Source organism: Bos mutus, chromosome 12, assembly GCF_027580195.1.
Source record: "Bos mutus isolate GX-2022 chromosome 12, NWIPB_WYAK_1.1, whole genome shotgun sequence".
NCBI lineage: Eukaryota > Metazoa > Chordata > Mammalia > Artiodactyla > Bovidae > Bos > Bos mutus.
In genome coordinates this window covers 31,686,882-31,711,189 of record NC_091628.1, presented here as the reverse complement: position 1 = coordinate 31,711,189, position 24,308 = coordinate 31,686,882, and the positions used below count along the sequence as shown (strand labels likewise).

Sequence of the window (24,308 nt, the reverse complement as noted above, 5' to 3'; positions counted from 1 at the left end):
TGCTTATTGAAGGGTAAATCATTTCAGAGTTAAAGTAAATTCATTTTGCGATGTCTATTAATTAGTTTGTTTTGGGGGAAGGAAAATGTATGTATCATTTTCTTGTTTGGGGGCAGGAAAGTGTTACCCTTTATGCTGAGGTTTTTGTTAAAGATTTTCCTGAATGTATCCTGAGAGAAAGCAAGGAGAGAGAAGACTGGAGTCTGCCTGGCATTATAGATAAAATATATTATTTCTGTTTGCTTGTAACTTTGCTTTCTGACAGTTGAAAGAAGCAAGCTGTGGTTACATGGCTGTTTTGCATTAAAAATCTGGTCTCAGAGTGTGGTCATTTTTTTCCTTTTGCCATGTCATCTGTAGCACACACATAATTTTGTTGAAAGGGATGTGGTATAACTTTTCCTATAGAGAAATATAGCTGTAGTTGTTCGTTTATTTTAGTAACAACAGCTGTGAAATGACTGTTGGCTTTAATTTATAGCTGGGTTTCTCAGCCTCAGCACTGTTGACATTTGGGGCTGGATTAATTATTTTTGTAGGGACATTCTCTGCCTTGCTGAGTGTTTAGCAGCATCCCTACCGTGTACCCGCTAGATACCAGTAGCAACCCCCTCCTCCCTTTGTGACACCAAAAATATCTTCAGACACTGCCAAATGTCTCTGAGGTGGCAAAATTGACCCCTGTTGAGAACCACTGATTTATAGCACTCCTTTTTAGTTTTTTCTTTTTTTTAATCTTAATTCTGCTTTTGGTGTTTGATTATTTGGTATGTTTACATTTTCTTAGAAATCAGTTCATTTTCTAGTATTTGAAAGTATTGTTTGATGGTATTAACTCCTTTAAATGTACCATATATACTTTAATTTATAGCAATTTATACTCTCTGTTTTCCCAGTATGAATATTGAAAATGAAGGAAAAAAGAGCCAATGTTTGTATAAACTTGTAGAGACATAGATGGAAGTATAATGCTTTCTTATACTATGTAATTTGTTAATTTAAAACAAAATAAAAGATAGCATGTTAAAAGAGATTAGTAATACTAATAAGAGAGTGGGAATAATAATAGCATACCTTATAGGGATTGTGGTAAAAGGTTTAAAATGACATAATGTGGGTAAAGTAACTAGATTGAATCTGGCATAAAGTATGCAGTGTATTTGCTACAAATATTTTTTCCCCTATTCAGTTCAGTTCAGTTGCTCAGTCGTATCTGACTCTTTGCGATTCCATGAACCACAGCACACCAGGCCTCCCTGTCCATCACCAACTCCCAGAGTCTACCCAAACCCATGTCCATTGAGTCGGTGATGCCATCCAGCCATCTCATCCTCTGTTGTCCCCTTCTCCTCCTGCCCTCAATCTTTCCCAGCATCAGGGTCTTTTCCGCTGAGTCAGCTCTTTGCATCAGGTAGCCAAAGTATTGGAGTTTCAGCTTCAACATCAGTCCTTCCAGTGAACACCCAGGACTGATCTCGTTTAGGATGGACTGGTTGGATCTCCTTGCAGTCCAAGGGACTCTCAAGAGTCTCTGCAACACCACAGTTCAAAAGCATCATTTCTTTGGTGCTCAGCCTTCTTTATAGTCCAACTCTTACATCCATACATGATTACTGGAAAAACCATAGCTGTGACTAGATGGACCTTTGTTGACAAAGTAATGTTTCTGCTTTTTAATATGCTATCTAGGTTGGTCATAACTTTTCCTTCCAAGGAGTAAACGTCTTTTAATTTCATGGCTGCAATCACCATCTGCAGTGATTTTGGAACCCAAAAAACCACACTTAGTAAATAGCTTTATTTAACTGCTTCCTGGTTGTCTTTGACATTGTCTTGACATATATTACTAGAGCTACTTTTTGAGTCATTTAACATGGTTTTCCAGATGGTATTATCTTCAATTCTGTCTAAATCTGAGGGCTAGCAGTTTTTGAATTTTGTATTGTGTTCTTCCCTGGAAATTTTGTCTCAAGACATAAGAGCTGTTTATTAGCATCACAGTTAACCATTTAACTTTGTTGTTTTTGTAACTGATTCAGAAAAAGTTTGTTTACAACCATTTGAATACTTGGATTTATAAGGTCATGTTCCCTGAAATAACTACAGAATCTAGATTACATTTATGAGGCCCCTTTTCTCTTGATTAACAGTGACCCAGACAATTGTATCAAGAAGCCCTTACAAGGTTGATAGAATCAAAAGGATTACTTTTCATGGTAGACTGGATTATTTTTATGTTTCAGCATTACTACCCATAAGTGGCATAAGTGACGTTCAGTATTTTACATTTATGTTTTCTGTTAATTGGATGTGGTTGTAATAGTAGAGGCTGGGCAGCGTAAGGACAATAAGAAAACACTCCACAGAGATGTTGGTGGCAACTTTTGTTTCCCTCAAGCCATGGAAAGAATAGTTCCCACACACCTGAGCAGTAATAGAGACAAGGTTTAACCACAGTTTAAGAAAAATAATCCCTTCGGTTCCTGTTTTTAATTAGAACTTGGTTCACAATTAAGAAGAAGTTCTTACTTTAATAATTTTTGTCTGTTGTGCAATAATTATAGTGGTCACAGAAAAGAGAAGCTCAGTGAGAGCGCTGCTACTGCTGGCAGTAGAGTACTGAGGTGTAATATCATACATAAGAAAATCTGGGTTTGTTTCTTGAATTCTTTTTGATCTGCATGTTTTAGTCTTTTAGTTAATTACATGAAGGTGCCATTTTTTGTGTGTTTATAGGTCAACATGATGGCCCGTTGCCCAGACAGCATGCTGGATTGTTGCCAGAATCTCTTATTTGGGCATATATTGTCCAGCTGAGTTCTGCACTGCGTACCATTCATACAGCAGGTTTGGCATGTCGAGTTATGGACCCAACAAAGATTCTGATAACTGGCAAAACAAGGTACTGGCGTTTTGAACTCTGGCTTCTTTATCAATCATCTAACCTGTAACAGCTTAGTAAACATAGCATGACTATTTGTTGTAATTCTGCCTTTTCATATATTCCATCCAGAAGAACTACTGTGACTTTGAGTTCATTTGTAAGTTTTTTTTTTTTTTTTTTAATGCTGAGTTTGTAATAAAATGCCTTGTTATTAACCAAGATCTTGTAGGGGTTTGGGAGGTATGTATGGTTAGCTGCTGCTAAGTCACTTCAGTGGTGTCCAACTCTGTGCGAGTGCATAGAAGGCAGCCCACCAGGCTCCCCCATCCCTGGGATTCTCCAGGCAAGAACACTGGAGTGGGTTGCCATTTCCTTCTCCAGTGCATGAAAGTGAAAAGTGAAAATGAAGTCGCTCAGTCGTGTCCAACTCTTAGTGACCCCATGGACTGCAGCCTACCAGGCTCCTCCATCCAGGGGATTTTCTAGGCAAGAGTACTGGAGTGGAGTGCCATTGCCTTCTCTGTGTATGGTTAGGGTTGGTGGGTATATCAGGCAGTGTCAGTACAAGTTTCATATGTAGAACTGTCAGTCTCAGATTTTGACATGAGTCCCCATAATCTCGAGAGGCTTATTCAGCACAGCCTGTTGGGCTACACCCCCAGAGTTCCCATTCATGAAGTCTGGAGCGAGGCCTGGGAGTTTGCATTTCTAACTAGCAGGCGATTGATGCTGTTGCTGCTGATTGGGTTTCATGCTTTGAGAATCAGTGATTTTACAGAGACCTTAACTTTATCAGTGTTTGATTTGAGTTGTTGAAATTTTGAGACTTGTCTTGGGCAGCATAGCATCAGGAGCTCAAGGTCTTAGTACCAGGTTACCTGGTTTCATGTCCTGGCTCTGCTGGTTACTTAACTAACAGCAAGTTACTTGTGTGTTCAGCAGTCTATGAGACAGGTGCTATTGTTATCTCCATTTTCCATATTTGTAAGGTACCTGCCTCATAAGATTATTGAGAGGACCAAATTAATTAATACATGTAAAATACTTTGAATGTGCCTAGCATATCTTCATCACCTGTTAAGAAGCTAACTGGTTCTCTTTTCACGTGTAACTAGTAAAGAAGCAGCTAGGTTTTGGGAAAAGAAGCAGTGACCTGGTACTCAAAAAGTGCAAGTTGCAGTCCTGGCTTTATCCATCCCTGGCTTTCACAACCAAAGGCCTGTCACTTGAAGTCTGTGACGTTATCTCTAACGTGGTGACTGGCAGGGGTTACATGGGGGTAGGGCAGGTTGAGGGACTGGCCAGGATGCTGAGATCCTTCCCAGTATCATAAGAAATGTTCAGTTTCCACTAGTATGTAAGTTTTCAAAAGTCTCATTTTAATTATTCTCTCTAAATTTTCTGATCTTTAAAGGTTGCGAGTAAATTGTGTTGGAGTTTTTGATGTTTTAACATTTGATAACAGTCAGAATAATAATCCATTGGCATTAATGGCTCAATACCAGGTGAGTAAGAATTAACATATTTAATAACTTATGGCTTGAATTTTTTTAAGATAAATTTTTTTATTTTAAAAGCATTTCAGAGTTTTAAATGTAGATTTCAGTTTATTCTGGGGGTGGTCTCTATGCAGACTTGGAACGTGCATTTCTTAATCACTATGGTGTGTTCAGTGTAGCGCCCTTAGAAGTTGTAATATACAGAATTAGTGACAGTGTCAGAGACTAGTTGTTCAAATGACAATACATTTATATGACTAGGAAATTTCTCCTCAGCATAGATTAGAGCCCTAACTAGCTGAATGAAATATAGTATATGACATTTTACTTAGTTTTCACTTTTAGTATGTTAAAATCACACCTGTTGTATTTACTTTTACAGTTGTCCCACTGTCACTCCAAAACCTTTTATTTTCAAAGGAAAGGTGTTGTATAGCTATTTTCTAAAGGATTCATTTTCTTTTCCTTAATCAAAACCTATCACTCACTTCTTGTACATTAGTAGAATTCAGTTATAGTCTGACTTTATCGTAATATTGTGGACTGAGGTTGCATTGTGTTCTTAGCTATTTCATTCATACTTCTTGATTAATGAAAGGCATAGGTAAGAATCCACCTCTGCAAGGAGCTTGCAGTGTGACTGCTTTTGCCTTTTTACTCTGTGCAAGTGATATAGCTATTTAAAGTCAGTATTTCATGTCATTCTGTTTGTATTCATATTTTTTGGAGGATGTGCAGTTGTCATTTTAAGACAGTATTTGTTTGTTTGTTTTCATGTAAGGAGTTTTTGGTGTTTCTGAACATTTATTAACTTAGGGAGATTTGATGTAAGGCAAAATCCCTTATTTACATGGAGAAACAAGGAAAATACCTTACCTTCCCATTGCCCTTCTCATTTCATTTTCTTTTCTTTAATAAATCTTTGAAAGATTTTAGTTTGCTTTATTAAAATTGAGACAAATTTAGAACAAAAAGGAAAGTCCAGGATGAGAATTAAAGTGTAAGTAGTGTGTGATATTCTGGTTAGTTCATGCTTAAACCTCTTCCTTTGCTGCTGGACAGTGGACAGCATGGTACCCAGACTTAGAGCGACTCCTCTTGTCGTGTTCAGTTGTTTGCAGGCTCTTCATAGCTTCCTTCCCCTCTGCTCTGGCCCCCCTACCCCAGCAGCTGCCAAGCTGTTCTGGTTGGTAGTGCCATCTAGTGGGCTCTATGTGGAAGAATCTGGCTACCCTCCAGTCCCCCAATCCTCACCCAGCCCCCACCGCTAGCAGCTTTCTTCTGCAGAGGGCAATTTGCTCCCTCTTTCTTATCCTGGTTGGTTTTTCTTAGCTACTTTCCTGCTTATCATCTGTCTTACACTTAGTGCCTAACTAATTGGCTCTGAAAATTTTCCTTCATATTCTTTGAGCTTCTGAAAGTGACTGATTATTGACTGTTAAAATACTAGTGATCTTTATATATTCAAGAAAATAATACTAAACTTTGGGAGAGAAATTAGACATTATTTAGAATCAGTGCCATCAGCCTCTATTGCAAGTATTAGGAAACCCTCTGTCCACAGAACTGGTGTTGTGTTGTTTATGTGCAGCCTCATGGTACCTCTTCACTCCTCTCTATTCTGAGTAGTTCCTTTTTCTTTTTAATTTCTAGTGAAAGATAAGACTAGTTTGATTTTGTTTTTCTGTAAGTATCACAGCAGGGGTGTTTTCCATTTATTTTCGAATGTCCTTTATTTATGTTTTGGATTATATTGTTAGTTACCTTGAAAAACCACACTTCATAAGAAAAAACAATTCCAGAGTTTCAAAACAAACAACTGTAAAGTAAGCATTTGGGCCAACTGATTGGTAGGTTAGGAGCTGCCCCCATTCATAAACTTGGGCTACTTTCAACCAATTGTCAGCCTCCCTTTATTTTTCAAAGGCAAAGATTGTATCAGGTTTCCTTTCTTTTTTTTTGGAGTGGGTGTATATATGGATTTTCCATAGAGCTTATATAAGTAAGGTAAAGGAGAGAATTAATGGTAGTTTCTAGTGGGGGGGGTTATGATTTTACAGAGAAGAGGGTACATGAGAAAGGAGTGTATTGTTTCTTGTAGTCTATTTTTCATAGTCTGTTTCAGACACGTGAATAGAGACTGACTTTCAGTAAAATGGACATAAGTAGAGCCATAGATAGAATCAGAGAAAAATCAAGAAGTCAAGAATCAGGAAGAAACTGAAAATGAGTTGGGGGGAAAGCCTCCAGAATTCAACAAATGGGGGGAAAAGCCAGATGGAGGTAAGAAGCAAAAATAACAAATGGAACACTATTTAGCTGAGAATAAGGAAAGGAGAGTTACTGAGCGCTTAATGACATTACAGTGTCTCTGTCCAGCAGGACTTCATTAACCTCTTTTATTTGAAAAAATCAGTTCTGATTTAGTCTGGATTATGTGATGTGTATACTTCATTTCTAGGTGGGTATTCCCACCTTGAGTCAGCTTCATAAAGGTGGCAGATGTACTCAGAATCAGATGGACTGACTTCCTAAACCCATATGGTCCTTCAGCTATTTTGTGCTTTTGTTTTCCTGTTTTCCTGTCTTGTAATAGGGGATCCTCTAGGGGGGAGATTTAGTTATAGCATTGATTCAGGGTGGAGCTAAACTGAAGATTTTGCTGTTTGAGGGTGGGGATGTTATGTGTTGCTACATGCTGCTGAAATACTTAATAAACAATAACAAGCTTAAGTTTGCTTTGCTGATGACACTGAATTGAAGCACTTGTGGACTTTTACAATTTTCTTTTCCATGTACTGATTTCTCTCAATCAGCATGTTTATGATTTCCTTTATCTAACTTGGAATGTTTTGTTGATCTGGAGAGAGACTGAGAGGAGTCCTGCCTGAGTTCAGTCATGGCTGTGGGTCCAGAGAGCAAGGACGATGCCACAGCATTCATGCCCCTTCCTGTGGCACCTGCCTTCCCAGCCTGATCTCCGAACTCGGCCACTGACGGAGTTTTACACAGTTTCTCTGACATGAATCCTTGGCATCTCTTCCTGATTGATTCAGAGTTGTCTTAAAATTAATTTTTCCACTGATTATATTATAGGATCTTAGGTTCAGAGTATCAGATTCACCAATGCTAGATTTGAACTGTTTAATGTTATTTTAGTCATTGAGTTTGATTTCTTTTTATTTTTTACTCTTTGGGAAGGATGTTGTTAAGGATAGCTATGTAGTCCTAAAGTTTCCTAGCAATTGCCATGAAATACTCAACCTGATTTGCAAATAACACCATTTATAAACTTTTACAAAACCAGTGGCTCTCAACCCTGGCTGCATATCTGAATCTCTTACAAAGTTTTGAAAAATACCAATATGTAGATCTTATAGACTAACAACACCAAAATAGGATGGAAGGATAGCCACCGGGTGATTTTCTTTTTTTTTTTAGCTTCTCAGGTGAATTTTATTGTAAAGCTAAGTTTGAAAGCTCTATGGAATATTTATTTATTCCATAAATAAACATGTATCCAGTAATTCAGATGAGATCTCAGATTGTGAAGATTTATGTGAATTTTCTGTAGAAATTACTTAAAATGATTTCCTTGAACTCTAAACTGTTCCATTGTCTTGGAGGTACATGATTACTGATAGTTAACCTGCCAAGCAGGGCCACTTAGGTGACCATTCTGTTTCTAGGAGTTATTATTATTCAGTCAGCTGTCTTTTAAACATTCTTTTGGAAGAAAGGCCTCAAAGGGAGAAATCTTTAAAACAAAGAAACAAAACAGGTAGGAAGTGAGGTGGTTACAGAGCTCAGAGATCGACTATAGTGTAAAAACCTGTCTGCTTGGAAACAAGGGCAGATGGACTGTCATGGAGGTTTGCAGCATTGTTGATGTCTAGAGAATGTGCTCTGAAATCAGGTATTGCGGACATTGTGTTTGGAATAAGGGAATTACTTCCTTTTCAAATACACTCTCACTTTTGTGCATCATGGAGAATGAAGAAAGTGCCTGTCGTCAATGTAATGATCACTGTGAAGCAGCTGTTTGGTAACCAGCCTCAAATGTCCTGCCATAGTAAGAATATGAGCTTTATTTAAGTATAAACATTTAGGGGAAAAAAAAGGACAGTAAAGCAGCAGTTCTGTAGGTGGCATATGAATTGTTTTGAATGTTTCTTAAAGTAGCCCCTAGAACTACTTTCATTAGAATTACCTAGGTACTTTAAAAATGTTGGGCCTGTTCCCAGACCTACTGAGAATCTGGGATGGAGCTGCTCAGAAAGAGTCTTTTTAATGAAGCTCCCAGGTAATTCTGATGAACACCAATATCTAGGAACCATGTACCTAGTTCTTCAGCTTCTTTGTAAAGATGCTTTTTCCATGCAGGCAATAGTGTCAGTGTATTAAATTTGTATCTATGAAAGAAAAATTAAAAGTTATATTTATTCTTTCATGTCAGCAAGCAGATCTGATATCATTAGGAAAAGTTGTGTTGGCTTTGGCTTGCAACTCTTTGGCAGGAATTCAGCGAGAGAATTTACAGAAAGCCATGGAACTGGTGACAATCAACTACTCCTCTGACCTGAAGAATCTGATTTTGTAAGTTTTAATATAATGATCTTATGAGATAAGACAGATTTTTCATGAGAGTCTTTTAACAGTGATTCTATTGATTTTTAGTTTCCACTATTTAAAATCAGGCAAAACATAATTAAACAAATTTTAATTTATTTTTATTGCTAAGTATGTATTTCTTGAAATAAGTTCATAAACCAGTGTGTTTAGTTATTGATGTTTTAAACATTTGGCCAAAGGGTAGACCCCCTAGAGCTGCATTGGTATCTGCGAGCTACATATGACCTTTTACATTTAAATGAATTACAGTTAAATAAAATTGAAACGATTCAGTTCCTCAGTAGCACCATGTACATCTTAAGAGCTTAGAAGCTGCATGTACAATCTGGCTCATATAGTGGACAGTGTGGACGTGGAACATTTGCATCATCTCAGAAAGTCCATTAGACAGTGCTACTCTCCAGAGTGGTCAGTATCTTTGTAAGAACTGTCAGAAATAACCCCATCTGCAGCCCAGTTGTGTGGTGTGTGGCCCACACCCCTGTTTCAGAGAGTATGTGTGTCAGGGTCCCTGTGCTTCTCCCCCAGTGTCTTTATACTCCAGGAAATCCTTGATTGTAAGTCTAAAATGACTGGGGCTTAAGAGAAGCCCAGTCCACTGTGGACTGCTGTCACGATGGTCTATAAGATGCGTCTGACATCGGGGATTCTGGAGGGGGGACAACCAGAACTCTTATTTTAAATGATTCAGGAGAATAGATGCTAGAAAGTCTCCTTTGAAATTTTTTTTCTATGATGTTCTAGAAGCAATTAGAGCTTATTGATCCTTTTCAGTCTCTTTTAGCTTCCAGCTGTTCCTTCTGATCTTTCTGTGTAACCCTGGATGATCCAGTTTCTTTTTGGACTAGCCCTGTGGTATGGAACTGAGGGACGGAGGATGGGGCTGCCCACCTGTGCTTTGTTACACTGGCCTAAGTGTCCTGCTTGTGACAGAGCACTGGAGCCAGTGGTTACCTGGTTCCTTTGATGATCAACTAAGATGATTTCTCTTAAATAAAAATATTTGTTTCATATACTATCACAGCAGTGATTTCTAGCCATAGCTTGCAACACCTAGGGTGTTTTAAGTAATCTCAAGTTATAATTTTCCCTTTTTATAAAAGTGAGAGTAAAGGATATAAGTGTAATAAATTGGCCATGAGTTAATAATTACTGAAACTGGGTAATGGGTACATGAAGATTCATCATACTCTTCTCTCTCCTTCTATAAATGTTTGAAATTTTCCTTAATAAAAAATGAATAAACAAGAAAGTCATACTTTCATACTAATCAGTAATCAAAATTTACAGAGCAGTAAACTATGTATCATGTACTTTTGAGCTGATTGATGTGAATTATGAATTAATTCACCTAATTCTCCCAATAACCCTTTAAATTAGGTACCATAACTAGCTCCATTTTAAAGATGTCAAAACTGAGGCTGGGAGATATAAAATAACTTGCCAAAGTGACATAGCTTACAATAACTTTAAGTGTGAGTAGTTAGATATAAATGTCAGTAATTACAGATGAATGGCTAAGACGTAGATTGTCCACATGAATTTATAACTGTTCATTTATTCAACAAAAGAATGCCTAACTCTGTGTCAGATGCTGAAGCTACTTTATATAAGATGAGCAGAATCCCCCATCTTCTGGAGCTTCCCCCATTATACTGGGGAGGAGTTAATAAACTCATCAACAAGTAACATGTTTGCAGGACAGAGATAAGTCCTATGGAGAAAATAGGTATAATTATAAGCAGAGCACAGAAGAGTTAGAAGCTGCTTTGTTAGGAATGGTTAGGACACGGTTGACCTGTCAGAATACTAAAACTAAATGATCAATAATCATTGTGTTCTGACAGGTAGCCGTTTGAGACGTGTAGTATTTTTCTGCCTTAGTTATGATGATAGAAGAAACTGTTCTTTTTCCTGATGTGTGTTAGTGCATGGAGATTTCTCAGAAATAAAAATACCATGACAGCTGGTAAATGAAGTCACAGAGCAGGAGACAGCTTCCTAAAACACTGAAGCTTGTTTCCCTTACCAAAATAAAAGTCTGAGTTTTAGTTTAAAAACTATTTTTGAAGACCAATGGAAAAATTTCCCCACCTACAACCACCCCTCCCAAAACCTTTGGATCTTTTCATCTCCCACTATTGTAAAGAAGGGTTTGAGAATGGAAATATGGTAAGTGTAACTCTATACCCAGCTTTCCTTTCTCATTTTCATAGTAGTAAAAGATTGAGAGAAAGAGACGTTTTTACAGTTTTTTCCATTGGCTCTTAAAGTTTTCCAGAGAAAAGAAATACAATCATTAAGCTTTAAAAATGAACTCGACTTGCATGAAAAAAAAATTTGAAATTGCGCACACTAACATGCTGGTGGCAGCAGTCCCTGTGTGCTTGTGGGTTGTGTTGTTCTGTAAACTGCGTGTTTGGCATTCAAGTGATCCTTCTCTATTTTGGTTAGATATTTGTTGACTGACCAAAACAGGATGCGAAGTGTAAATGACATCATGCCCATGATTGGTGCTCGATTTTATACTCAATTGGATGCTGCTCAAATGAGAAATGATGTCATAGAGGAAGACCTTGCAAAGGTAAAGTGTGTAGTTAAAGGAGTGTGTACGCACCTGCATCTGTGTGTATCAGTAGATGTAAAACAGAGTAATTACTGTGCTGGATATAGTACGCAGCTGGCTAAGACTGCAGATATTTTTGTCCAAACTTAGTGTTCAGTATTTTGATTTCTCAGGTCCTCTGGGCATTTGTCTTATTTTTTTTCGTTCATGGTTTTGCTACAGTCTTGAGATACAATCTTGATTTTTTTTTTTTTAATATGCAGTCTTAGTAGTAGACAGCTACAGTGGGGGAAGAATACATCACAGGCTTGTGATTACTACATCCACCCTACTGTATATAAGACAGATAACCAACAGGGTCCTACTGTATAGCACAGGAAACTCGTCTGTGATAACCTATATGAGGAAAATCTGAAAAAAGAAGGAATACATGTATATGTGTAACTGAATCACTTTGCTATACACTGAAAGTAACACAAAAACTATAATCCAATAAAAGGGACAATTGCATAATCTTCTTGAGTATTACAGTATGTAAAAAGAACATGTTATATTCAAAAGTGTAACCAAAAGGTGGGGATATTAGGGTTTATGGTTTAAAGCAAATATTGGTACAGGATACCAGTTTTATAAACTTTTGCTTTTATATTCAGTTAGCTGGAACATTAATATTCTCTCTCTTTTTAAAATGTTTTATAGGAGGTTCAAAATGGAAGACTGTTTAGGCTTCTAGCAAAATTGGGAACAATCAATGAGAGGCCGGAGTAAGGATTTACAGTATTTTACATCATGTTTTCAATCAAGGGCACTGTTTTGCATAACCAGAATGAGTATACCTTATTGTTACTGATTTTATTTGGGAAAAGAGAAGAATTCTCATGTGAAGTGACCTTTTAAGCCTGTTGTTAGCCATTAGGGTGGTGTTTTTAACCACAGCCCTGGTTGTGGTTGTCCTTAGGGATTACACATGCACACACAGAGAGAGAGAGACACACACACACACACACACACACACACACACACACACTGTGTTAAAAACCTCTGTTGTGGTTTGCCTATAAGGGAACATTTTCTGCCTGTCAGTACTGCCTCTGTGCTTTTTGAAGCCTGTTCCTTTTACCATGGTCAGATTGGATCTTTTTGATATTTCTGATGGTTTCATGCCTCTTATCTTCTATTAAAGTGCATTGTTACAGCTGTCACATGAGTGACACTGGAAAGGAGGCATCACCATCTTACATTTGTTTAGTTCTGCCTTGTTTGTGAGTTAAAGTTATTTATATGTTCAACAAAGAAGCAAGGTTGATGTTTATGCTTCATACCTGTCCCAAAGACAAGGTGAAACAGTAGCTGTGGTGACTGTGGTAGAAGTTACCCTTCAGGATTGTTAACTGCTGTTCATAGAGATAGGTGGTAGATAAATACCATTGCTTGAGGGAGTTTTTTTGATGACAAAATTTAAATTCACATACATTTCTTCAAAGTTAAAAGATTCAGTTAGCATTTTCCCTAGCGATTTTTCTAAATAAAATGTGGTCATATGTTGAACCATTTTAAAAGTTTTTAATTGCTTCTTCTGGCATTTATCTCTTTATTTAAAAATATGTGCTTAAGTGCTGTTTCTTGATTTTTCTTCAGTGTTTCAGTTTTTCTTCAGTGTATATAGCTCAGCTAATGACTGTCCTGTGGCAGGTGAGGCTGTATTTCTCGTACACCCTTCCTTTAACTAAAGACACATACACACACTGTACCACTTAACCCCTGAATTTTGAGATGAGTATTCAGTGTTGACATTATTAGAGCAAGGTAAATACTGTTTGTAGCTTCACCACACAGTAAATCATGACTACATTTCCTTTGTTTTGTATTTTGTTTTTTGTTTTCCTGGTGTGAATACTTGTCTTATGTAGAATAATAAGCAAGTGAAAAATATTTACCACCAGTTCATTCTAAACTCCCTGCCGGATATAAAATATTCTTCCATATGGCCTCAAATGAGTAATAACCTCTCAGTTCCCTTTTTCCTCCGCATTAGAAAAATTACCCCAGGGCCTCTGCCCTCTGCCCCGCTCGTGGCTGGTTGCCTTCCAGCCTGCTCACGCCCTCAGCTGAGACCCCGGGCTTCCCTGCACTCTTGCCCTGGGAGCTCTCCCTCTTGTTGTCCCCTCTCTGTGTTGCACACCCTGTTTCTTGCTTTTTGCATTGGTTTACTCTTCTGCTTTAATAAATCACATCCTTCTGTAGCTTCCTGAGAAAGGGGAGTTTTCCCCAGTGTTTGGAAGTCTAAAAATATCTTTATTCTGCTTTCATACTTTATTGATAATACGATTGGGTATATGCCCTCAGAAAATTCTTTTTATTAATGGAATCTTTTGAGTATAGTGCGTATGGACCAGTTTCTTTAAAAGTAGAAAAGGTTTGCAGTGAAAAACCTTTCATACATGACACCCCCAGTCTCTCCACTCCTCCTACCAGCCTTTATTAGTCTCTTGTGCATGTTCCCTGAGTTAACAGCTGTATATTCTTATCACCCCTCTACTTTAAAATATGTACAAACTGTAAGTTACGTACAGGGGTCTGTATATTGCACGACAGTGTGTTTTCTCATAACAGTGTGTTTTGGAAATCTTTGTACAGATAATGTTTAGTGTACGCACAGCAGTCTTCTCAGTAGTTAACAAACATGACCTAACTGAATCCTAGTAACAGCCCGTAGTGCAGATACTTCAGTATTCCCTGTTAATAGAGAAATTGAAGCATAGGTTAAAAGCCTCTGGGGTCACGCATAAAGTCAGGACTCGAGTCCAGACAACATGTGGTTCCAGAGTCTGTGCTGTCTTAACCACAGAGCCGTGGTCAGTGGCCGTGTAATAGTCCATCATGTGGGTGCTCTGTAATTTGTCTCTCCAGTTCCTTATCAATGGCCTTTTGAGTTGTTCTCAGCCTTTTTGCTAGTGTAAGCAGTTCTGCAGGGACTGACTTAAGCATACTTAATTTTGTGTGTGTACAAGTATAGGTCCAACTCTGATTATGAAGTCAGTACCTGCTGGAATTTGTGACTGGAATTTGGCAGCTGTTAGAAGGATTTGCCAGTGTACAGTGCGTGAGAGTCTTTCACTAGCAATACTTTTTGCGAACTTCTGGGTTTTTGACAACCTGATAGATGAAAAATGGAATCTCAGTACAGGTTTTTTGGTATTTACTCACAATGAGCACGTTGCCTGTCTTTCTGATTCAATTCTGTTTCCTTTCCTATCTGTCTAATCCTTTGCGCATCTTTATTTCCAGCTGCACTTTGTCTTTTTGCTGTGTAGGAGCCAGAGGGATCTGACCTTTGTGATCCTTTCTTTTAAGTTTGTCATCTTTCTTTTGACTCTGCTCAGTTTTTTCCAATACAGACATTTTTATAGTAGTCGAATTGATCAAATTTACTTTTTGCTTCTGGATTTTGAGTCACGGTCAGAAAGTTAGCATTTCTACTCTTAAGATCTTATGAAGGGATCATCAAGAATTTTCTAGAATACTGAAGGTTTCATTTTTTTTCATATTAAAATTTTTTATATATTTGGAATTTATATAGGATGTAAGGTGTGAATTCACCACCACCCCCACCACCCACAGAGGTCCAAAAGCTATTTATTGCATAGTCTAGCTTTTCCCACTGGTTTATTAAGGCAGCAGCTCTTTCACACTATGTTAATGAGTGACATTTAAAATCTACTAGTGTTAGCTCTTTCTTATCTCTTTTATTAAATTTATTAGTAAGCTTAAGGAGCAGTTGTGTTTTTTAGATGTGGAGTTACCTTCACCAGGATAATGGCATGTCACTGTATTTGCTGATGTCTGCTTTAGTATCCTTCACAGTTTACGATGTTCTTCATTTAGTTACAATACACTAAGTTTATTCTTAGGTGTTTTTTCTTGTTGCTGTTATCAATGGGAATTTCCTCCATTCTGTCTTCTTAGATTCTTTGTTATCCAGTATATATGAAAACGATTGATTTCTATCAATTTTGTAGCATGGGACTTCTAGTGTTTGGGTAGTTTTTCAGTAGATTCTTCTGGGTTTCTCAGTCGTGTCTTCATATAATGATAGTCATATTTCCTCCCTTCTCATTTTTGTACTTTTGATGTCTCTTGAGTGACTGTGTTAGTACCTCTGATGCATAGTTCAGTAATAGTAATGATAGTTTCTTTCAGAATTTGAAGCACTGCTCCATTTATTGTCTTTTAACTTATAGACAGACTCAAAGCCATTTTCTTTCCAAGTTTTTCTTCATCCCTGTGCTTTTAGGACAACCCCCCGCTCTTTTTTTAAATCATTGATGTGCAGAAATTCACAATGATGTGCTGTGGTGGTGAGTTTTTGATTCATTCTGATGAATCAACAGATGGGCCTTTTAACCTTGGGAATTTATATCTTTTAGTTCTTGGAAGTTGTCTTACTGTTTCTTTGCAGACCTCTTTCTGGCATTCACGCTGCTTAGATGTTAGACCTTTGCAATTGATTTTCTAATATTCTCTTCTGTTTTCCATATTGTGTCTTAGTGTTGTGCTTTGTAGCCAAAAATCTCAACTTATTTTGTCTGAAGTTAAAGCGTTTTTTCCTAATGCTTTAAATTTGTACTTTCTAGGCAATAATCTCAACTTACTTGGTCTAAAATTAAAGAGTTTTTCCCCTAATCCTTTAAATTTTTTGAATTTCTGCGATATTTTAAATTTCCAACAACTTTCTGCTTTCTGAATATTTCTGTCTTACAGCATTTAATTCATTTTTCTCTGAGGCTGTCAATTGTAGATTTTTACTCAGTGGGTTTTTAAATTTTTTATTTAACTTTTATTTTGTCCCCTGAAGTATCTCACAGGAAATCCCACTAGTGACTTCACCTTCAAGCACCCCACAAAGCATTAGAGCTCAGTTTTTTTTGTTTGTTTGTTTGTTTGGTTTTTTCGGATCTGCTAAGTCATGCTGCTTACCTGTCTGCTTTTCACCTTTTTAATTTTTGTGACTATTTTTTGTCTCCTATTGTTTCTGATCCCTTTGTCCTTGTCTGTCTATACACTTTTTTAGACACTGTCAGTTGGCTGGGATTTTGAAAAGGAACAGAGATAAATGGGTGTGTTTAATCAGCTTTTAATTGAAAAACCCTGGAGTAATCTTAATAAAGCAGACACATGACTGTGGGGGCTTCCCTCTTTGTTCTCAGAATGCAGACCTCATTTTTACATGTGATCTGAGGCTGCATGGCCTGACCTCTCCCTTTTCATCCTTGCTTCAGATCTGCCTTTTTTCCCTTTTAATTTCCTCCTTGCCTCTTGTGCTGTCTGCCTGTCTTTTCTTGTACCCCTCCTTGTCCTCACTCAGGTCCTGCACTCTGATCCATCCTTTTTTTCTCCCCAGCGCCATCCAGCCTCACTTGTCTTTTCTTGTTTAGGTGCTCCTTTCTCTATCCCTTGCACATACTGAGGCCTCTGACCAGGAGGCATGCTTCCTTGGGGAGAGCACCCATTCCCTCTCTGGAAAGCCTTCCTTGGCTTCCCAGGTGAATTCTTGTTTCTGGTCTATACTGTGTCCCTGTTTTTAAATAGCATTCTCTCCATATCCAATTGCAGCTTTCTGTAACCTGTATGTTTCATAGGTCACTGAAAACTAACAGTGACCATCTGGACAGTTTTCCAGCTCTTTGCCACTCACTTTCACATCATCACATGTTGGTAGGAAACCAGTATCTACCCCATTTGGTTCAGCCCTAGACATTTCCCTGTTTTATGCCCCCAGAAAAGCAGAAGACATGTCTGACATCTCTCTCTACCCTATATAAAGAGGTCATTTGCTTTCTTCCCCATTTTATCTAAGGGTAGGGGCCTAAGTGAGGAAGGGATTGTGAAGTAGGAGTATGTAAGGGGGTGATTGCTTTGAGAAGTAGAAAATGGTAGTCATGTACTTCCATGTTCAGTGAGATTACTTTTTAAAATCTATGGGCACTCTGGACATAAAATTTGATTTAAAACAGCTACACACAGACCCTACTTTCTGGTTGATTGTAGACAACAGTAAAACTGGTTTTGAGTCTGAAGTATAAACATACAGCTTTGTGGTGTAAGCATGAGTTATTGAGGTTAATATTCCCTTCCCTCAGGTTTCAGAAGGATCCTACCTGGTCGGAGACGGGAGACCGGTACCTGTTGAAGCTCTTTAGGGATCATCTTTTTCATCAGGTGACAGAAGCGGGTGCTCCTTGGATTGACCTCAGTCATATCATTTCTTGTCTTAACAAGGTAATCTGGGTCTGAAGTTTGAAGATTATGATGCTATAATCTCCAGTTTATAGAGCTGCATCTTGTACAAATACTGAGAGACGTAAGGAATTACATCTCTGTACTCTGCTGTAGTATACAGGGCATGTTATTCATAATTATTAGCTGCTCCCACTTAAGTAGCAGTTTCTAGGATGGGAGTATTTTTTAAAACCTGCATGAATAATTTCAGAATTTTTCATGGTGGTCCTTTTTGTTATGATCAAATGTTACAAAATGACTGCCTCTTCTCCCCCAACCCACCCCCACTGTCTTTTATTTACCAGCTGTAGTTTGTTTCAACATATGAGGCCATGAGTGGGAAAGACAAAAATACTTTTGTGTTTAAATATCTTTAAAAGTTGAATTCCTTTCTTTGCAGCCATGAGTCACATTGAGTGCTCTCAGCTCAGGGTGTCATTCAAGTGTTAAAACTGAGAGCCCAGTGCAGGGCATGCCAGCAGAGCCCGCTGTGATAAATGGGGGGTAGGTGGTTAGATGAACCATGTTGGTAGAGGCATGTCATAAGTTTATTTAAGAGGCGAGCTTTGTGTTTTAGAGAGGGCTAGGAGGGATGGGATTTACAGAGGAAGGGAGGAATGCATTTTCCTTGTGAACTACTTGTAATCATGGAGAGAAATGGGTCTCCAGAGGTAAACCCTCGCCTTTGTTTAGGTTTGTATGTGAAACAGGGGTTGGCCACCTGTGGCCTGTGGACCAAATCCTTTGCCTGTTTTTAGACAACCTGCAAGCTAAGAATTTTTTCTCACATTTTAAAAAGATTGTAAAAACTACAACGAACAATATGAAACAGAGGCTTGTATATGGCCCTGAAATTGAAAGCATTTACTGTCCAGCCCTTTTCTGCTGACCCCTGGTCTAAGCTGTCCCTAAGTTGCAACAATTAGAGCAGAAACTAGCCACTGTGGCCCATGATTTAGATCTGTTGGCTACAGTATGCTCATCCCCAGATAAAATGGGTTTTATTTTTAAGCATACTTTGCCATGTTTGAATTTCCTTAAAACTCTTTAGAGAGTATTGTCAGTAACCTACATTAAGACAGAACAAGACTGTATGTATAATTTAGCTAATCTGGTACGATTTATATATTCATTTGTCCTTTTTCTTTCGGAGAAAACATTTTTTCTTAAGCACCAAGTGGAGAATAAGGCCACCAGATTTTAGAAAACAAGAGTCTATAGTATCAAAGCACCAGCGGGTAAAAATACGTAAAATTGGAATAAATACTGACAGGGAGAGTCTGTGGAATAAGCCACGAACAGACATTGTAGATGAAGGTTACTTATTGAGTCTTAGGATAACTGAAGCTTTGGAGAAAATTCTGTTTCATTTCATAAAATAACTGGGAGTAAATAAATAACTCAGGGTAAATAAAAGAGGAGTAAATAAGTTTATCCTAAATCTGAAAATGTGACAATTTTTTGTTTAGAAAAAGTGTAATAAATTAAAAGGGATGGATGGTCATTTTGGTGATACAAAAATTAAATTTTACATAGATTATTTTGGTGGAAATGACAGAAATTAGATGGTAAAATGATTTGAAAGGCTATTGTCTTCAGAATTAGTGTTAAACATTTTGATGAATTAATGAAAATGAAAGGAAAAATGTACATTGAAAACTAACAAAAGTAAAGTGAAAATCCTAACAGAAGTTATTTGGTGAACTCAGGATTCTTACTAACGCTTTATAAAGGCCTCATTAAAATATTATTGCCAGATCCTGATAGATAGGGATTTGATAATGATCACATACTGGCATTCACACAAGTGGAAATAACACAAGTAAACGTATGAAAACATTTGGTAACATTAGTTAAAAAGGTAAAAAAAAAAAAAAACCATTAAAAAAGGTAAATTAAAATAGCAAGGCACTCATTTGATGTGGTGTTACTGGTACATTGGTACAGATCATAAATTTGTGCTGTTTGATGTCCTTTGGAAATCATTTTGGCTGTATGTGTTAAGCTATAAAATTCCTCAGACTTCTTGATTCCATCTCTCCTAGGGAAGTAATTCTACAGAAGAAAAAAATTAAGTAGCCAAATATGTTCATTGCACTGTAATTCATGATGCCAAAAGACTGGAAGATATTGGGGGAATAATTGAAGTCTGCATTTTATGGAGTATCAGCTGGATGGAAAGTATTGCACCCAAGTGTTAAGCGTGACAGACAGACAGGCAGCAACACAGGGCAACATTTTTAAAAAACACACCTGAGTTGAAAAGTGTGTGCACACTGACTAGTGATGTTAAAACATTTATGATTATCTAGAGGGGGATGTGACACAATTTAAAAAATTTTTCATATATTACTGTTGCACGTGTTGTCCTAAAATAGGCTTGCACTTCACATGTTGTGTGTCTGTCTGTTTCAGTTAGATGCTGGTGTGCCAGAAAAAATAAGCCTCATTTCCAGAGATGAGAAGAGTGTACTTGTGGTGACTTACAGTGACTTAAAGCGATGCTTTGAAAATACTTTTCAAGAACTGATTGCAGCTGCGAATGGTCAGTTGTAGTATTTGCTTAAAAAAAAAAAATAGGCGGGATATGGCCAAGGAGCTTAACCAATAGCAAATTGCACTACAGCTGAACTGTTGTCAGCGTCTCATCTCACGTTGGGGAAGCACGCAGAAGATGAGCAGAGCTGCTTGCACTTGGGTCAGGTGCGCTGTTACTTGAAAGAAAGAATGTCTCCCTCAGCCCCGAGCTGTGGCTGCCGTGGGGCCACACCTGTGAAGAATTTATTTTAGATCAAGGAGCACCATTAGGTGAATGATGTTCCAGCTTTTGTTTTTTTTCCCCACTTGTATATGCACTAATTTTAATTTTTTAAAGACTTTTTTCTGATCTTTGAACTTTTGCCATGTTGTATACTTATTAAGGGAAACTATTTGCAAGGACACTTTTGGGAAACCATGCTGGGCAACATTTTTGTTCACTGAGGGGTGCAGAATTTGCTCTTTTGGGGAGGGTTGCCCTGAATAACATAACGGACCAGGTCAGTGATTTCATGGAAGTACAGTATAGTGCATAGTTCTTGTAAGAGTATTGTATGCAAGCTCTGTATGCCATCCACTGTTTGTTCAGATTGAGAGTTTTTTGGTGTGTTTTGTTTTGTTTTTAAGAACACAGAAAAATATCAGTGAATTATTGGGCATGAATTCCCCTCTCAGCTGATTTAAATCCTTTCTGAATGAGGATAGACAGACACTGAAGGAGCATATAGAACTCTTTGCTCCAGATTAAACCAGAGCCTTTAAAAAAAAAAGTGTTCCCCTGCTAATCAGATACATTTATGCCATTTTTTTTAAATAGAAAAAGAACATTAAGAAATTGTGTTAAAGGCCTGAAGGTCAGGAGTCTGTTGCTTTAGGTTCTTTCCAGTTTGCTTTTTTTTGTATAAAGTTCTGTTCTTTGAACCACAGCTTTACTATGGTACTTTACACTGGACACAGATGCAGAGACACTGTTCAGAAGACAAACTGCACACAGCAGTGGTCTGGCGTCGAGAGCTTTCTGAAGTCTTACAGCCTGGATCTGGAAGGATCACAGTCTGCTGTGCCTTTGCAGTCACTGCTTAGCCCAAAGTCATAGTGCTTTTGATAATAATAACTTTGTGGGGTATTCCTGAGTCAGTCAATCTCAAAAGTTTGGAATTTTCCTCCTCTTAACTTTCTTAACATTTGGACGTGCAGTTGTCGCCAAACTTGGGTATTCATGGAATTTCTAGTCAATGAAATACCTGTACTTAGATACTGAAGACTGCCAAATACATAGGAATTTTCTTTCATAAAAACCAGTAATGAAGACTCTTATCTCCTTTCCCAGCACTGAATGTTTTACTAGCACTGGGTGCTCACCACACAACGATGAAGAAATGTGGAAACTCAGAAGGTCGGGAGGGACTTCAGGCACTTGCAACTGATGTGACAGTCTTCAATTTTAATAACTATTCCTATTTGTAGTTTTCAGAGAAGTTTTTAATATTTCTCTGTCCACTTTTTATAAGCTTTAAAATGATTTTCTCTGCCTTGAGATTTGCATCAAGAAAAAGCACCTCTTCACCCAAAAGCTTTGAAGACTAGAGACATGCTTTACATGTTTTAACAAGTGTGTTTGAGTCCACGTTTGGTAGCATCAGTTGTTGAGTTAAAAAGGAAATCAATTATTGCATTTGATCAGGATGGATTTTAAAAAGAACATAATGTTCACTATTCAAAGGATAATTAACATTTGCCACCATAATGTTCTTTTTTTATGTAAAAGGAACAAGAACTTGGAGACATTAACATGCAAAGGTCTTTTATCATTATTAGCTCATGTATTTGAGGAAGAGCAGCTGTCTTTTTATATGTTTTTTGACAAATCATATTGTAATTCTTTTGTACAAAAAAGAACTACTTGTATTCTAGAAGAAATATGAAATGCTTAATTTATAAGCGGGCTGGAGATTTTTTCCAATATTGTTTTCTTTGAAAATGAAAGGGGATCATCTATTTTAGTTTCGGGGTCTGGGAACTTTTTGAAAATTTAATTTGTGGACCAATGTTATGTGAAAGCTAAGGAAGGGCAGGGGTAAAATAGGGCTTGATTTTCTCATTCTGTACAGACCAGCAAACTTCCCTCTGCAAGGCAGGCTCAAATCACACACCCAAGAGTGTTGGCGTCATAAAACGCTAGTTTGCTTCAGCCCCTAGTAACCTCAGGACTTGGTTTGAATATAAAAGGTAGACAACTGATATGTTTTCACGAGTAAAATATTGTCAGCCAGAAACAGCTGGTGTCAGGTAAACTTTTTTTTTTTTAAGCTTTGTTTTATATTTATTTTTCATTTAGTTTTTATTGGGAATGGTTTTCAATAGCACTCTTATTAGTTCTGCTTAGGTGTTTTTTGGGGGAGCCCTCTTTTCCATAGTGTAATTCCACTTAAGAGGTTGTCTAAAAGTTAGTCTTTTTAATTCATAGGAAGATTTTAATATCTGAGAGTACTCAAATTAAGGATGTAAACTTCCCACACCTTCCTGTTATGACAGATATAAAAGCACAGAAAGGACAACCCTTGAAATCATGTAACATTGGTCATTTCAGCTTTTTGTACCTATTTTAAATTCTGTCAGTGCGTTTACTTCATTGTAAATATTTTTGAGGGCACCTTTGTGTTTTTGCCTTCAACCTTGGTTCTGTGATTTGGATGTCAGCAACTTCCCTGAAAAGCACCAATGTGTTAAGTTCTAATGTCATGACCCCGGTCTGGGTTATTTCATCTTTAATCCTGTTTTCAGTCTCTATGTGTACAGCAGTATTTTTAATAAAGAATTACAGAGAGAAGATTGTCCTTTTTTTTTTCCCTTTTTGGTACCAGTGCATTTAACAAGATGATGTTTGTCTTATGATCAGGACTTAAAAGGCTGAATATTTCATATGTGTTTTGGAGGAATTTTTGGTCTTTGGATAAAATGTTGGCAGATTTATTTACCAAGTATCTGTTAAATGCTTAACTTGGACCTGTTCTAGACACTAAAAATGCAGATATGAGTATTTGTTATTTACAGAATGTATAGTTACACCCAAATGTTTCTAAATAGTACATGGCACATGCTTCTGTGAAAGGGAGAGGACCTGCTTCTGTGAAAGGAATGACACCTAGCTCATTATTGATTCAGACTCAGTCTACTGTGTAGGTGCAGGTGCCCTTCCCCCCACATCCTCCAGAAACATCATATAAGGGTAGAGAATGAAAATACGGCAAAATGTTAATACTCATCGAAACTGGATACTTGTTCACTAAATATAAGCATACTTCAGAGAGACTGTGGGTTCAGACCTCTGCAATAATGCAATAAAGTGAGTTGCATGATTTTTTTGGTTTCCCCTTGCATATAAAAGTTATATTTACACTATCAATAGCTTTATGTCTAAAAAAATGTATATACCTTGATTTAAAAATCTTGCTAGACATCATCTGAGCCTTCAGCAAGTTGTCTTTTTGCAGTAGTAACAGCAGAGATTCCTGATCACTATAACAAATAGAGTAAGAATGAAAAAGTTTGAAGTGCTAAGAGAATTACCAACACAAGCCATGAAGTGAGCAACTGCTGTTGAAAAACGGTGCCTTTAGACTTAATTTGATGCAAAGTTGCCACACAAACTTCAAGTTTGTAGAAAGCACAGTAACTGTGAGGCCTGTCTGTATTTTGTTGAATGCCTGTTATCACATTATTAACTAAAGATGTATTAATATGTCTTTTGTTGCTCAGACATTATTGACCAGAAACGTATCAATACTTTTTTTTTGAAGAGAGTGATGCAGTTAACACTGTTACATAGTTGTACAATGAAGTTTGATCCAGGATTCGTTGTACTACTTAGGATTGTTATCATTCACATGTTGCTGCATTAGGTTTTTAT

General features: G+C 37.5%; 1 protein-coding gene across 9 annotated transcripts in view; it reads left to right on the top strand.

Annotated features, from left to right (window-relative positions):
• PAN3 (poly(A) specific ribonuclease subunit PAN3) overlaps positions 1-23,231 on the top strand; it is a 126,656-nt gene extending 103,425 nt beyond the window's left edge. For 5 of the 9 annotated variants that reach the window (XM_070380481.1, XM_070380486.1, XM_070380480.1 and 2 more), the window contains 8 exons: positions 2,737-2,902; positions 4,299-4,389; positions 8,840-8,979; positions 11,470-11,599; positions 12,281-12,345; positions 17,722-17,860; positions 20,276-20,405; positions 21,729-23,231. In XM_070380481.1, coding sequence (XP_070236582.1) covers positions 2,737-2,902; positions 4,299-4,389; positions 8,840-8,979; positions 11,470-11,599; positions 12,281-12,345; positions 17,722-17,860; positions 20,276-20,405; positions 21,729-21,865 — 998 coding nt within the window. In that variant the 3' untranslated portion in view covers positions 21,866-23,231. Of the gene's footprint in view, positions 1-2,736; positions 2,903-4,298; positions 4,390-8,839; positions 8,980-9,789; positions 9,871-11,469; positions 11,600-12,280; positions 12,346-17,721; positions 17,861-20,275; positions 21,169-21,728 lie in introns of those variants that run through there. The other 4 variants (XM_070380484.1, XM_070380482.1, XR_011466319.1 and 1 more) reach the window with 3 other exon arrangements.
• Positions 23,232-24,308: the final 1,077 nt, after the last annotated feature.